This window comes from Lissotriton vulgaris, chromosome 4_1 (genome assembly GCF_964263255.1).
Source record: "Lissotriton vulgaris chromosome 4_1, aLisVul1.2, whole genome shotgun sequence".
NCBI classification, from domain to species: domain Eukaryota; kingdom Metazoa; phylum Chordata; class Amphibia; order Caudata; family Salamandridae; genus Lissotriton; species Lissotriton vulgaris.
This window is the reverse complement of record NC_141691.1, coordinates 38526975-38541525: the sequence shown is the minus strand read 5'-3', so window position 1 is coordinate 38541525 and position 14551 is coordinate 38526975. Positions and strand designations below refer to the sequence as shown.

General features: G+C 47.6%; 1 protein-coding gene across 2 annotated transcripts in view; it reads left to right on the top strand.

The window, feature by feature from the left end:
- The window catches only part of LOC147718301 (uncharacterized), a 228901-nt gene that overhangs the window by 176955 nt on the left and 37395 nt on the right, over positions 1 to 14551 (top strand). For both annotated transcript variants that reach the window (XM_086918259.1, XM_086918258.1), the window contains one exon: positions 13568 to 13664. In XM_086918259.1, the coding sequence (XP_086774385.1) occupies positions 13568 to 13664 (97 nt within the window). The remainder of the gene's footprint in view (positions 1 to 13567; positions 13665 to 14551) is intronic.

Here is a 14551-nt window from a genome sequence, read left to right as displayed (position 1 = left end):
GACACTTCACAGTTTGAAGCAGCCACTCTGATAGAGTGAGTACAGACACTTCACAGTTTGAAGCAGGCACTCTGATATCGTGCGTACAGGTACTTCACAGTGTGAAGCAGGCACTCTGGTAGCTCGAGTACAGGCTCTTCACAGTTTGAAGCAGGCACTCTGATAGAGTGAGTACAAGACCTTTACAGTTTGAAGCAGGCACTCTGATAGAGTGAGTACAAGCACTTCACAGTTTGAAGCAGGCACTCTGATAGCGTGAGTACAGGCTCTTCACAGTTTGAAACAGGCACTCTGATAGAGTGAGTAGAAGCACTTCACATTTTAAAGCAGGCAATCTGATAGCGTGCGTACAGGTACTTCACAGTGTGAAGCAGGCACTCCGATAGCGTGAGTATCAGTACTACACATTTTGAAGCAGGCCCTCCGATAGCGTGCATACCGGCACTTCACAGTGTGAAGCAGGCACTCTGATAGCGTGAGTATCAGCATTTCATATTTTGAAGCAGGCACTCTGATAGCGTGCGTACAGGTACTTCACAGTGTGAAGCAGGCACTCTGGTAGCGTGAGTACAGGCTCTTCACAGTTTGAAGCAGGCACTCTGATAGAGTGAGTACAAGCACTTTACAGTTCGAAGCAGGCACTCTGATAGCGTGAGTACTGGCACTTCACAGTTTGAAGCAGGTACTCGTATAACGTGAGTAACGGCACTTCACAGTTTGAAGCAGGCACTCTGATAGCATGAGTACCGACACTTCACAGTTTGAAACAGGTACTCTGATAGAGTGAGTACAGACACTTCACAGTTTGAAGCAGGCACTCTGATAGCGTGAGTATCAGCACTTCACATTTTGAAGCAGGCACTCTGATAGCGTGCGTACCTGCACTTCACAGTTTGAAGCAGGCACTCTGATAGAGTGAGTACAGGTACTTCACAGTGTGAAGCAGGCACTCTGATAGCGTGAGTACAAGCTCTTCACAGTTTGAAGCAGGCACTCTGATAGAGTGAGTACAAGCACTTCACAGTTTGAAGCAGGCAATCTGATAGAGTGAGTACAAGCACTTTACAGTTTAAGGCAGGCACTCTGATAGCGTGAGTACTGGCACTTCACAGTTTGAAGCAGGTACTCGTATAACGTGCGTAACGGCACTTCACAATTTGAAGCAGGCACTTTGATAGAGTGAGTACAGACACTTCACAGTTTGAAGCAGGCACTCTGATAGCGTGAGTATCAGCACTTCACATTTTGAAGCAGGCACTCTGATAGCGTGCGTACCGGCACTTCACAGTTTGAAGCAGGCACTCTGATAGAGTGAGTACAGGTACTTCACAGTGTGAAGCAGGCACTCTGATAGCATGAGTATCAGCACTTCACATTTTGAAGCAGGAACTCTGATAGCGTGCGTACCGGCACTTCACAGTTTGAAGCAGGCACTCTGATAGAGTAAGTACAGGTACTTCACACTGTGAAGCAGGCACTCTGATAGCGTGAGTACAAGCACTTCACAGTTTGAAGCAGGCACTCTGATAGAGTGAGTACAAGCACTTCACAGTTTGAAGCAGGCACTCTGATAGAGTGAGTACAGACACTTCACAGTTTGAAGCAGGCACTCTGATAGGGTGAGTATCAGCACTTCACATTTTGAAGCAGGCACTCTGATAGCGTGCGTACCGGCACTTCACAGTTTGAAGCAGGCCCTCTGATAGAGTGAGTACAGGTACTTCACAGTGTGAAGCAGGCACTCTGATAGCGTGAGTACAGGCTCTTCACAGTTTGAAGCAGGCACTCTGATAGAGTGAGTACAAGCACTTCACAGTTTGAAGCAAGCACTCTGATAGAGTGAGTACAAGCACTTCACAGTTTGAAGCAGGCACTCTGATAGCGTGAGTATCAGCACTTCACATTTTGAGCAGGCACTCTGATAGCGTGCATACCGGCACTTCACAGTTTGAAGCAGGCACTCTGATAGAGTGAGTACAGGTACTTCACAGTGTGAAGCAGGCACTCTGATAGCGTGAGTACAGGCTCTTCACAGTGTGAAGCAGGCACTCTGATAGCGTGAGTACCTGCACTTCACAGTTTGAAGCAGGCACTCTGATAGCATGAGTACCGACACTTCACAGTTTGAAGCAGCCACTCTGATAGAGTGAGTACAGACACTTCACAGTTTGAAGCAGGCACTCTGATAGCGTGAGTATCAGCACTTCACATTTTGAAGCAGGCACTCTGATAGCGTGCATACAGGTACTTCACAGTTTGAAGCAGGCACTCTGATAGAGTGAGTACAAGCACTTCACAGTTTGAAGCAGGCACTCTGATAGCGTGAGTACTGGCACTTCACAGTTTGAAGCAGGTACTTGTATAACGTGCGTAACGGCACTTCACAGTTTGAAGCAGGCACTCTGATAGCATGAGTACCGACACTTCACAGTTTGAAGCAGGCACTCTGATAGAGTGAGTACAGACACTTCACAGTTTGAAGCAGGCACTCTGATAGCGTGAGTATCAGCACTTCACATTTTGAAGCAGGCACTCTGATAGAGTGAGTACAGATACTTTACACTGTGAAGCAGGCACTCTGATAGCGTGAGTACAAGCACTTCACAGTTTGAAGCAGGCACTCTGATAGAGTGAGTACAGACACTTCACAGTTTGAAGCAGGCACTCTGATAGCGTGAGTATCAGCACTTCACATTTTGAAGTAGGCACTCTGATAGCGTGCGTACCAGCACTTCACAGTTTGAAGCAGGCACTCTGATAGAGGGAGTACAGGTACTTCACAGTGTGAAGCAGGCACTCTGATAGAGGGAGTACAGGTACTTCACAGTGTGAAGCAGGCACTCTGATAGCGTGAGTACAGGCTCTTCACATTTTGAAGCAGGCACTCTGATAGCGTGCGTACAGGTACTTCACAGTGTGAAGCAGGCACTCTGGTAGCGTGAGTACAGGCTCTTCACAGTTTGAAGCAGGCACTCTGATAGAGTGAGTACAAGCACTTTACAGTTCGAAGCAGGCACTCCGATAGCGTGAGTACTGGCACTTCACAGTTTGAAGCAGGTACTCGTATAACGTGAGTAACGGCACTTCACAGTTTGAAGCAGGCACTCTGATAGCATGAGTACCGACACTTCACAGTTTGAAACAGGTACTCTGATTGAGTGAGTACAGACACTTCACAGTTTGAAGCAGGCACTCTGATAGCGTGAGTATCAGCACTTCACATTTTGAAGCAGGCACTCTGATAGCGTGCGTACCTGCACTTCACAGTTTGAAGCAGGCACTCTGATAGAGTGAGTACAGGTACTTCACAGTGTGAAGCAGGCACTCTGATAGCGTGAGTACAAGCTCTTCACAGTTTGAAGCAGGCACTCTGATAGAGTGAGTACAAGCACTTCACAGTTTGAAGCAGGCAATCTGATAGAGTGAGTACAAGCACTTTACAGTTTAAGGCAGGCACTCTGATAGCGTGAGTACTGGCACTTCACAGTTTGAAGCAGGTACTCGTATAACGTGCGTAACGGCACTTCACAATTTGAAGCAGGCACTCTGATAGAGTGAGTACAGACACTTCACAGTTTGAAGCAGGCACTCTGATAGCGTGAGTATCAGCACTTCACATTTTGAAGCAGGCACTCTGATAGCGTGCGTACCGGCACTTCACAGTTTGAAGCAGGCACTCTGATAGAGTGAGTACAGGTACTTCACAGTGTGAAGCAGGCACTCTGATAGCATGAGTATCAGCACTTCACATTTTGAAGCAGGCACTCTGATAGCGTGCGTACCGGCACTTCACAGTTTGAAGCAGGCACTCTGATAGAGTAAGTACAGGTACTTCACACTGTGAAGCAGGCACTCTGATAGCGTGAGTACAAGCACTTCACAGTTTGAAGCAGGCACTCTGATAGAGTGAGTACAAGCACTTCACAGTTTGAAGCAGGCACTCTGATAGAGTGAGTACAGACACTTCACAGTTTGAAGCAGGCACTCTGATAGCGTGAGTATCAGCACTTCACATTTTGAAGCAGGCACTCTGATAGCGTGCGTACCGGCACTTCACAGTTTGAAGCAGGCCCTCTGATAGAGTGAGTACAGGTACTTCACAGTGTGAAGCAGGCACTCTGATAGCGTGAGTACAGGCTCTTCACAGTTTGAAGCAGGCACTCTGATAGAGTGAGTACAAGCACTTCACAGTTTGAAGCAAGCACTCTGATAGAGTGAGTACAAGCACTTCACAGTTTGAAGCAGGCACTCTGATAGCGTGAGTATCAGCACTTCACATTTTGAGCAGGCACTCTGATAGCGTGCATACCGGCACTTCACAGTTTGAAGCAGGCACTCTGATAGAGTGAGTACAGGTACTTCACAGTGTGAAGCAGGCACTCTGATAGCGTGAGTACAGGCTCTTCACAGTGTGAAGCAGGCACTCTGATAGCGTGAGTACCTGCACTTCACAGTTTGAAGCAGGCACTCTGATAGCATGAGTACCGACACTTCACAGTTTGAAGCAGCCACTCTGATAGAGTGAGTACAGACACTTCACAGTTTGAAGCAGGCACTCTGATAGCGTGAGTATCAGCACTTCACATTTTGAAGCAGGCACTCTGATAGCGTGCATACAGGTACTTCACAGTTTGAAGCAGGCACTCTGATAGAGTGAGTACAAGCACTTCACAGTTTGAAGCAGGCACTCTGATAGCGTGAGTACTGGCACTTCACAGTTTGAAGCAGGTACTTGTATAACGTGCGTAACGGCACTTCACAGTTTGAAGCAGGCACTCTGATAGCATGAGTACCGACACTTCACAGTTTGAAGCAGGCACTCTGATAGAGTGAGTACAGACACTTCACAGTTTGAAGCAGGCACTCTGATAGCGTGAGTATCAGCACTTCACATTTTGAAGCAGGCACTCTGATAGAGTGAGTACAGATACTTTACACTGTGAAGCAGGCACTCTGATAGCGTGAGTACAAGCACTTCACAGTTTGAAGCAGGCACTCTGATAGAGTGAGTACAGACACTTCACAGTTTGAAGCAGGCACTCTGATAGCGTGAGTATCAGCACTTCACATTTTGAAGTAGGCACTCTGATAGCGTGCGTAGCAGCACTTCACAGTTTGAAGCAGGCACTCTGATAGAGGGAGTACAGGTACTTCACAGTGTGAAGCAGGCACTCTGATAGAGGGAGTACAGGTACTTCACAGTGTGAAGCAGGCACTCTGATAGCGTGAGTACAGGCTCTTCACATTTTGAAGCAGGCACTCTGATAGCGTGCGTACAGGTACTTCACAGTGTGAAGCAGGCACTCTGGTAGCGTGAGTACAGGCTCTTCACAGTTTGAAGCAGGCACTCTGATAGAGTGAGTACAAGCACTTTACAGTTCGAAGCAGGCACTCTGATAGCGTGAGTACTGGCACTTCACAGTTTGAAGCAGGTACTCGTATAACGTGAGTAACGGCACTTCACAGTTTGAAGCAGGCACTCTGATAGCATGAGTACCGACACTTCACAGTTTGAAACAGGTACTCTGATTGAGTGAGTACAGACACTTCACAGTTTGAAGCAGGCACTCTGATAGCGTGAGTATCAGCACTTCACATTTTGAAGCAGGCACTCTGATAGCGTGCGTACCTGCACTTCACAGTTTGAAGCAGGCACTCTGATAGAGTGAGTACAGGTACTTCACAGTGTGAAGCAGGCACTCTGATAGCGTGAGTACAAGCTCTTCACAGTTTGAAGCAGGCACTCTGATAGAGTGAGTACAAGCACTTCACAGTTTGAAGCAGGCAATCTGATAGAGTGAGTACAAGCACTTTACAGTTTAAGGCAGGCACTCTGATAGTGTGAGTACTGGCACTTCACAGTTTGAAGCAGGTACTCGTATAACGTGCGTAACGGCACTTCACAATTTGAAGCAGGCACTCTGATAGAGTGAGTACAGACACTTCACAGTTTGAAGCAGGCACTCTGATAGCGTGAGTATCAGCACTTCACATTTTGAAGCAGGCACTCTGATAGCGTGCGTACCGGCACTTCACAGTTTGAAGCAGGCACTCTGATAGAGTGAGTACAGGTACTTCACAGTGTGAAACAGGCACTCTGATAGCATGAGTATCAGCACTTCACATTTTGAAGCAGGCACTCTGATAGCGTGCGTACCGGCACTTCACAGTTTGAAGCAGGCACTCTGATAGAGTAAGTACAGGTACTTCACACTGTGAAGCAGGCACTCTGATAGCGTGAGTACAAGCACTTCACAGTTTGAAGCAGGCACTCTGATAGAGTGAGTACAAGCACTTCACAGTTTGAAGCAGGCACTCTGATAGAGTGAGTACAGACACTTCACAGTTTGAAGCAGGCACTCTGATAGCGTGAGTATCAGCACTTCACATTTTGAAGCAGGCACTCTGATAGCGTGCGTACCGGCACTTCACAGTTTGAAGCAGGCCCTCTGATAGAGTGAGTACAGGTACTTCACAGTGTGAAGCAGGCACTCTGATAGCGTGAGTACAGGCTCTTCACAGTTTGAAGCAGGCACTCTGATAGAGTGAGTACAAGCACTTCACAGTTTGAAGCAAGCACTCTGATAGAGTGAGTACAAGCACTTCACAGTTTGAAGCAGGCACTCTGATAGCGTGAGTATCAGCACTTCACATTTTGAGCAGGCACTCTGATAGCGTGCGTACCGGCACTTCACAGTTTGAAGCAGGCACTCTGATAGAGTGAGTACAGGTACTTCACAGTGTGAAGCAGGCACTCTGATAGCGTGAGTACAGGCTCTTCACAGTGTGAAGCAGGCACTCTGATAGCGTGAGTACCTGCACTACACAGTTTGAAGCAGGCACTCTGATAGCATGAGTACCGACACTTCACAGTTTGAAGCAGCCACTCTGATAGAGTGAGTACAGACACTTCACAGTTTGAAGCAGGCACTCTGATAGCGTGAGTATCAGCACTTCACATTTTGAAGCAGGCACTCTGATAGCGTGCGTACAGGTACTTCACAGTTTGAAGCAGGCACTCTGATAGCGTGAGTACTGGCACTTCACAGTTTGAAGCAGGTACTTGTATAACGTGCATAACGGCACTTCACAGTTTGAAGCAGGCACTCTGATAGCATGAGTACCGACACTTCACAGTTTGAAGCAGGCACTCTGATAGAGTGAGTACAGACACTTCACAGTTTGAAGCAGGCACTCTGATAGCGTGAGTATCAGCACTTCACATTTTGAAGCAGGCACTCTGATAGAGTGAGTACAGATACTTTACACTGTGAAGCAGGCACTCTGATAGCGTGAGTACAAGCACTTCACAGTTTGAAGCAGGCACTCTGATAGAGTGAGTACAGACACTTCACAGTTTGAAGCAGGCACTCTGATAGCGTGAGTATCAGCACTTCACATTTTGAAGTAGGCACTCTGATAGCGTGCGTACCAGCACTTCACAGTTTGAAGCAGGCACTCTGATAGAGGGAGTACAGGTACTTCACAGTATGAAGCAGGCACTCTGATAGAGGGAGTACAGGTACTTCACAGTGTGAAGCAGGCACTCTGATAGCGTGAGTACAGGCTCTTCACAGTTTGAAGCAGGCACTCTGATAGAGTGAGTACAAGCACTTCACAGTTTGAAGCAAGCACTCTGATAGAGTGAGTATCAGCACTTCACATTTTGAAGCAGGTACTCTGATAGCGTGCGTACCGGCACTCCACAGTTTTAAGCAGGCACTCTGATAGAGTGAGTACAGGTACTTCACACTGTGAAGCAGGCACTCTGATAGCGTGAGTACAAGCACTTCACAGTTTGAAGCAGGCACTGTGATAGAGTGAGTACAGACACTTCACTGTTTGAAGCAGGCACTCTGATAGCGTGAGTATCAGCACTTCACATTTTGAAGCAGGCACTTTGATAGCGTGCGTACCGGCACTTCACAGTTTGAAGTAGGCACTCTGATAGAGGAAGTACAGGTACTAAACAGTGTGAAGCAGGCACTATGATAGCGTGAGTACAGGCTCTTCACAGTTTGAAGCAGGCACTCTGATAGAGTGAGTACAAGCACTTCACAGTTTGAAGCAGGCACTCTGCTAGCGTGAGTATCAGCACTTCACAGTTTGAAGCAGGCACTCTGATAGAGTGAGTACAGGTACTTCACAGTGTGAAGCAGGCACTCTGATAGCGTGAGTACAGGCTCTTCACAGTTTGAAGCAGGCACTCCGAAAGAGTGAGTACAAGCACTTCACAGTTTGAAGCAGGCCCTCTGATAGAGTGAGTACAAGCACTTCACAGTTTGAAGCAGGCACTCTGATAGCGTGAGTACTGGCACTTCACAGTTTGAAGCAGGTACTCGTATAACGTGTGTACTGGCACTTCACAGTTTGAAACAGGCACACTGATAGCATGAGTACCGGCACTTCACAGTTTGAAGCAGGCACACTGATAGAGTGAGTACAGGTACTTCACAGTGTGAAGCAGGCACTCTGATAGCGTGAGTACAGGATCTTCACAGTGTGAAGCAGGCACTCTGATAGCGTGAGTACCTGCACTTCACAGTTTGAAGCAGGCACTCTGATAGCATGAGTACCGACACTTCACAGTTTGAAGCAGCCACTCTGATAGAGTGAGTACAGACACCTCACAGTTTGAAGCAGGCACTCTGATAGCGTGAGTATCAGCACTTCACATTTTGAAGCAGGCACTCTGATAGCGTGCGTACAGGTACTTCACAGTGTGAAGCAGGCACTCTGGTAGCGTGAGTACAGGCTCTTCACAGTTTGAAGCAGGCACTCTGATAGAGTGAGTACAAGACCTTTACAGTTTGAAGCAGGCACTCTGATAGAGTGAGTACAAGCACTTCACAGTTTGAAGCAGGCACTCTGATAGTGTGAATACAGGCTCTTCACAGTTTGAAGCAGGCACTCTGATAGAGTGAGTACAAGCACTTCACATTTTAAAGCAGGCAATCTGATAGCGTGCGTACAGGTACTTCACAGTATGAAGCAGGCACTTCGATAGCGTGAGTATCAGCACTTCACATTTTGAAGCGCGCCCTCCGATAGCGTGCGTACCGGCACTTCACAGTGTGAAGCAGGCACTCTGATAGCGTGAATATCAGCACTTCACATTTTGAAGCAGGCACTCTGATAGCGTGTGTACAGGTACTTCACAGTGTGAAGCAGGCACTCTGGTAGCGTGAGTACAGGCTCTTCACAGTTTGAAGCAGGCACTCTGATAGAGTGAGTACAAGCACTTTACAGTTCGAAGCAGGCACTCTGATAGCGTGAGTACTGGCACTTCACAGTTTGAAGCAGGTACTCGTATAACGTGCGTAACGGCACTTCACAGTTTGAAGCAGGCACTCTGATAGCGTGAGTATCAGCACTTCACATTTTGAAGCAGGCACTCTGATAGCGTGCGTACCGGCACTTCACAGTTTGAAGCAGGCACTCTGATAGAGTGAGTACATTTACTTCACAGTGTGAAGCAGGCACTCTGATAGCGTGAGTATCAGCACTTCACATTTTGAAGCAGGCACTCTGATAGTGTGCATACCGGCACTTCACAGTTTGAAGCAGGCACTCTGATAGAGTGAGTACAGATACTTTACACTGTGAAGCAGGCACTCTGATAGCGTGAGTACAAGCACTTCCCAGTTTGAAGCAGGCACTCTGATAGAATGAGTACAGACACTTCACAGTTTGAAGCAGGCACTCTGATAGCGTGAGTATCAGCACTTCACATTTTGAAGTAGGCACTCTGATAGCGTGCGTACCAGCACTTCACAGTTTGAAGCAGGCACTCTGATAGAGGGAGTACAGGTACTTCACAGTGTGAAGCAGGCACTCTGATAGCGTGAGTACAGGCTCTTCACAGTTTGAAGCAGGCACTCTGATAGAGTGAGTACAAGCACTTCACAGTTTGAAGCAAGCACTCTGATAGAGTGAGTACAAGCACTTCACAGTTTGAAGCAGGCACTCTGATAGCGTGAGTATCAGCACTTCACATTTTGAAGCAGGCACTCTGATAGCGTGCGTACCGGCACTTCACAGTTTGAAGCAGGCACTCTGATAGAGTGAGTACAGGCTCTTCACAGTTTGAAGCAGGCACTCTTATAGAGTGAGTACAAGCACTTCACAGTTTGAAGCAGGCCCTCTGATAGAGTGAGTACAAGCACTTCACAGTTTGAAGCAGGCACTCTGATAGCGTGAGTACTGGCACTTCACAGTTTGAAGCAGGTACTCGTATAACGTGCGTACCGGCACTTCACAGTTTGAAACAGGCACACTGATAGCATGAGTACCGGCACTTCACAGTTTGAAGCAGGCACACTGATAGCGTGAGTACCGGCACTTCACAGTTTGAAGCAGGCACACTGATAGCGTGAGTACCCACACTTCTATGATATCATTTAAAGCACTGGCATTTTATGCTCCATGTTAGCATGCTACACCTGGGAGACCGAAGGCAGGGGCAGGGTATTCCTGTATTCGTGAGATGGTGGGGACTTAGTGACAGATGTCTCTTTCCTGCCAGGTTGGTATTGATAAAAACTCCTGTCACCAGTGAAAATGACAGTAGCTTCTGGACTCATGGTAGGAAAGGCATGCTTTGCATTGAGAGCCTTGGATCCAATAGGCTCAGTGGTTCCATGGAGCCACAGCCCCCCTGCCCCACATATGGAGAAAATCAGCCCCCTTCCCCCACACAGAGGAAATCAGCCCCCACCACTTACGAAGGACAGCAGCCAATCCCTGTGCATGTGACCTGCTGACAGGCAGAGTTTGCTTCACTGTCAGTTTAGACGCCCCAAGGCACCGGTGGGGCACATTGTATATGTCCACGTCCAGACCTCAGGCTTGAGTGTCAGACGTGACTGGAATGATGGACAGGAGCGCTGGTCCCCCTGTCACATGTTGATTGTGTGGGCTTGGGGTTTTATCTCTATTAAAATGTCATAAGTGAGGTCAATATCGAAGGTTACAAATAGGATCACCCAGACAGATTTATACGAATGCTGGGAGGTGCTTTGGCAGTTTCTTTAAACGTGGGCAGCTGGGGCTGGGGTGTTTCCACATGAACAGTATGCTGGAATGAATTCCACCGGGCACGGACGCACTTGTTGATTCCAGGGGTGTTTGACCCTTATACAATGGTTTGTTAACCTTTGACCTCAAACCAAAAATTGTTTCAAAACATACTTTCCGAGTTTTTAATTTTAGTAAAAATAACGGTGGCCAGTTTCTCATCACATTGGGACAGCAGTAACATGGCAGATAAGCCCCATCAACCGTTATCACGCAGCTGCACATATGGTGTAGGGGAGGGGCTCTTGTTTTTGAGCTACAATATATATTGCTATAAAAATGTCTACAGCATCAGGTATTGCCAGAATATTTGCATAGTCACCCCGAGTGTGCTGGGTATACTCATACGTGAGTCCCAGGCTCTCCACACCACTGGAGTCAAGCTATTTAGGCTGATGAAGGCTGATAGCCAGAAACCGGTCCTTGGATGCTTGATTCCGGTCTGGGAAAGACATGGCTTGGTAGTTCGGACTGGACTGTTCCCATGGGGCACAGGGTCAGAGCTGATTTGCATATAGCCAGTGTCTAACCCAGGGTGGTGTGGAGTGCAACAAAACGATGGATTTAAGCCCAGATCCTTGTACTGGGCTGAATGTATGACATTGTTCTACATTCTGTCCATCAACTGTGTTTTTTGCAATTTTCACACCGAGTGTGCTGGGTATACTCAGAAGTGAGTCCCAGGCTCTCCACACTACTGGAGTCAAGCTATCCAGGCTGAATGAAGGCTGATAGCCAGAAACCGGTCCTTGGATGCTTGATTCCGATCTGGGAAAGACATGGCTTGGTAGTTCGGACTGGACAGTTCCCATGAGGCACAGGGTCAGAGCTGATTTGCATATAGCCAGTGTCTAACCCAGGGTGGTGTGGGGTGCAAAAAAACGATGGATTTAGGCCCAGATCCTTGTACTGGGTTGAATGTATGACATTGTTCTACATTCTGTCCATCAACTGTGTTTTTTTCAATTTTCACCCTGAGTGGGCTGGGTATACTCAGACGTGAGTCCCAGGCTCTCCACACCACTGGAGTCAAGCTATCCAGGCTGAATGAAGGCTGATAGCCAGAAACCAGTCCTTGGATGCTTGATTCCGGTCTGGTAAAGACATGGCTTGGTAGTTCGGACTGGACAGTTCCCATGAGGCACAGGGTCAGAGCTGATTTGCATATAGCCAGTGTCTAACCCAGGGTGGTGTGGGCTGCAAAAAAACGATGGATTTAGGCCCAGATCCTTGTACTGGGTTGAATGTATGACATTGTTCTACATTCTGACCATCAACTGTGTTTTTTTCAATTTTCACCCTGAGTGGGCTGGGTATACTCAGACGTGAGTCCCAGGCTCTCCACACCACTGGAGTCAAGCTATCCAGGCTGACTGAAGGCTGATAGCCAGAAACCGGTCCTTGGATGCTTGATTCCGGTCTGGTAAAGACATGGCTTGGTAGTTCGGACTGGACAGTTCCCATGAGGCACAGGGTCAGAGCTGATTTGCATATAGCCAGTGTCTAACCCAGGGTGGTGTGGGGTGCAAAAAAACGATGGATTTAGGCCCAGATCCTTGTACTGGGTTGAATGTATGACATTGTTCTACATTCTGTCCATCAACTGTGTTTTTTGCAATTTTCACCCCGAGTGTGCTGGGTATACTCAGACGTGAGTCCCAGGCTCTCCACATCACTGGAGTCAAGCTATCCAGGCTGATGAAGGCTGATAGCCACAAACCGGTCTTTGGATGCTTGATTCCGGTCTGGGAAAGACATGGCTTGGTAGTTCGGACTGGACTGTTACCATGAGGCCCAGGGTCAAGGCTGATTTGCATATGGCCATGTCTGACCCTGGGTGGCGTGGTGAATAAAATAATGATGGATTAAACCCAGGTCTGTGACTGGGGTGAATGTTTGACAATGTTCAACATTCCGTACATTATCTTTTTGTGTTGCACTGCCAGAACATTTGACAATAATGAATGCTTATCATTGAATATCTGCGTTGAGTATTGGAACAGCCAAGAAGTTGCCAGCACTACAAGGACAAAATAACAAAATGCCATTTGGGTTATATTTAAAGTAACAAAAATACTTATAACACTTTTTATTATACCTTTTCAACATACTGCAGATTAGCCACACTGATCTACAACATATCTTATAAGCATTGGAAAGCCAGTAGCTGTGCCTAAAAACGTATAAGGTCCCAAAGGCGAGACCTATTGGCTTTGCCAATGCTTGCTTGTAGACACACTAAACTGTATTGCATTGTTTCTCTTGCATGCTCACTAATAGTTTGAATAGGGTATTATGGGATTGGTTGAGTAAATGTTCAAAGTGTTTTAATTTATATATATGGTTTTTATTAATCTTATAATCTTAAAACCGTAAATGTGCACAAAGTTGGAATTGCAGAGCATTTTAAAACGTATGCAGTGTACTAAGTGTAAAACACACAGAGAGAGAATTTGAAAGTATTTGTGATTTTTGTCTTTTAAATGTTTAGATCCAGGAAGAAAGTTCCCAGTGATGTGCTCTGGGCAGCGATCAAACCTCGTCCGACACTGTGACCTGTACGGCTGCGGGTGCTACAGGTGTCCCAGGTGAGGAGGCCTAGGTTTAAATGCACTCGAGGCTATTGATTGTCATTAAACGTGTGTGTTAGTTATAAGCACCTCTGGCAACGCAGAACCAATAGTTTAAACGCTTCAATGCGGCGCAAATTGGGCAGCCCCCAGCGGTCCGACTCACACGCCCACTGTGATGTCAGATGGCCCTGGGCTCTGGGCGTCCGTCGCACAGAAAAGGTTAAGGGCATCGACCGAACTGATTTTTGGAATGATGAGGCAGCGACACACGGGGCTTACACGCTAACAGTGAGGGGGGGCCTCAGTGTGAGTCTCTGGCAAGGACTCCAAATCCAGAAGGAATGCTGTTTTTGCTATCCTGCGTGGTATTTAGACGGCCTGATGTTTCTATGCCTGCTAACACAGGGCCCGATAGTCCCAGGGCCGGAAACACCAGGCGCAGTTTCATGGCTATACTTCCGGCAAACTGCTGTCGGCCATACCCTGAGCAGTGGGAGAGGGTCAGTCAGCATCGCCTCCCTTACCCTGTAGAGTGCCACCCGGCCTCTACCTTACAATTTAACCAGGGCACAACCAGATGTCTGGGGTCAGCCCAGAGGTATAAACCAAAGGGCCCAGGATCGCTCGTGGTCACTTGTCGACACCTGTACTAAACGACTGTGAGCATCATTTGTAGCAGAGGGCACGTGGCCTAAATGCACACCTGCGCAATGAGCCACGATCTGCTTATTGGTGTTGTGGCTGGTGTTCCCTCCATGTGTGAGGGCACTGTTGTGTCCTGCTGGACACAGTCTAGTGTTTTGCCTGCTTCTCCCTCGAGGGCTGACCCATACACCCACCCCGCACCCATCCAATGTTATTTTATGTTAAGTTATGTTAAGTGAATTTGTATTGCGCTAAAA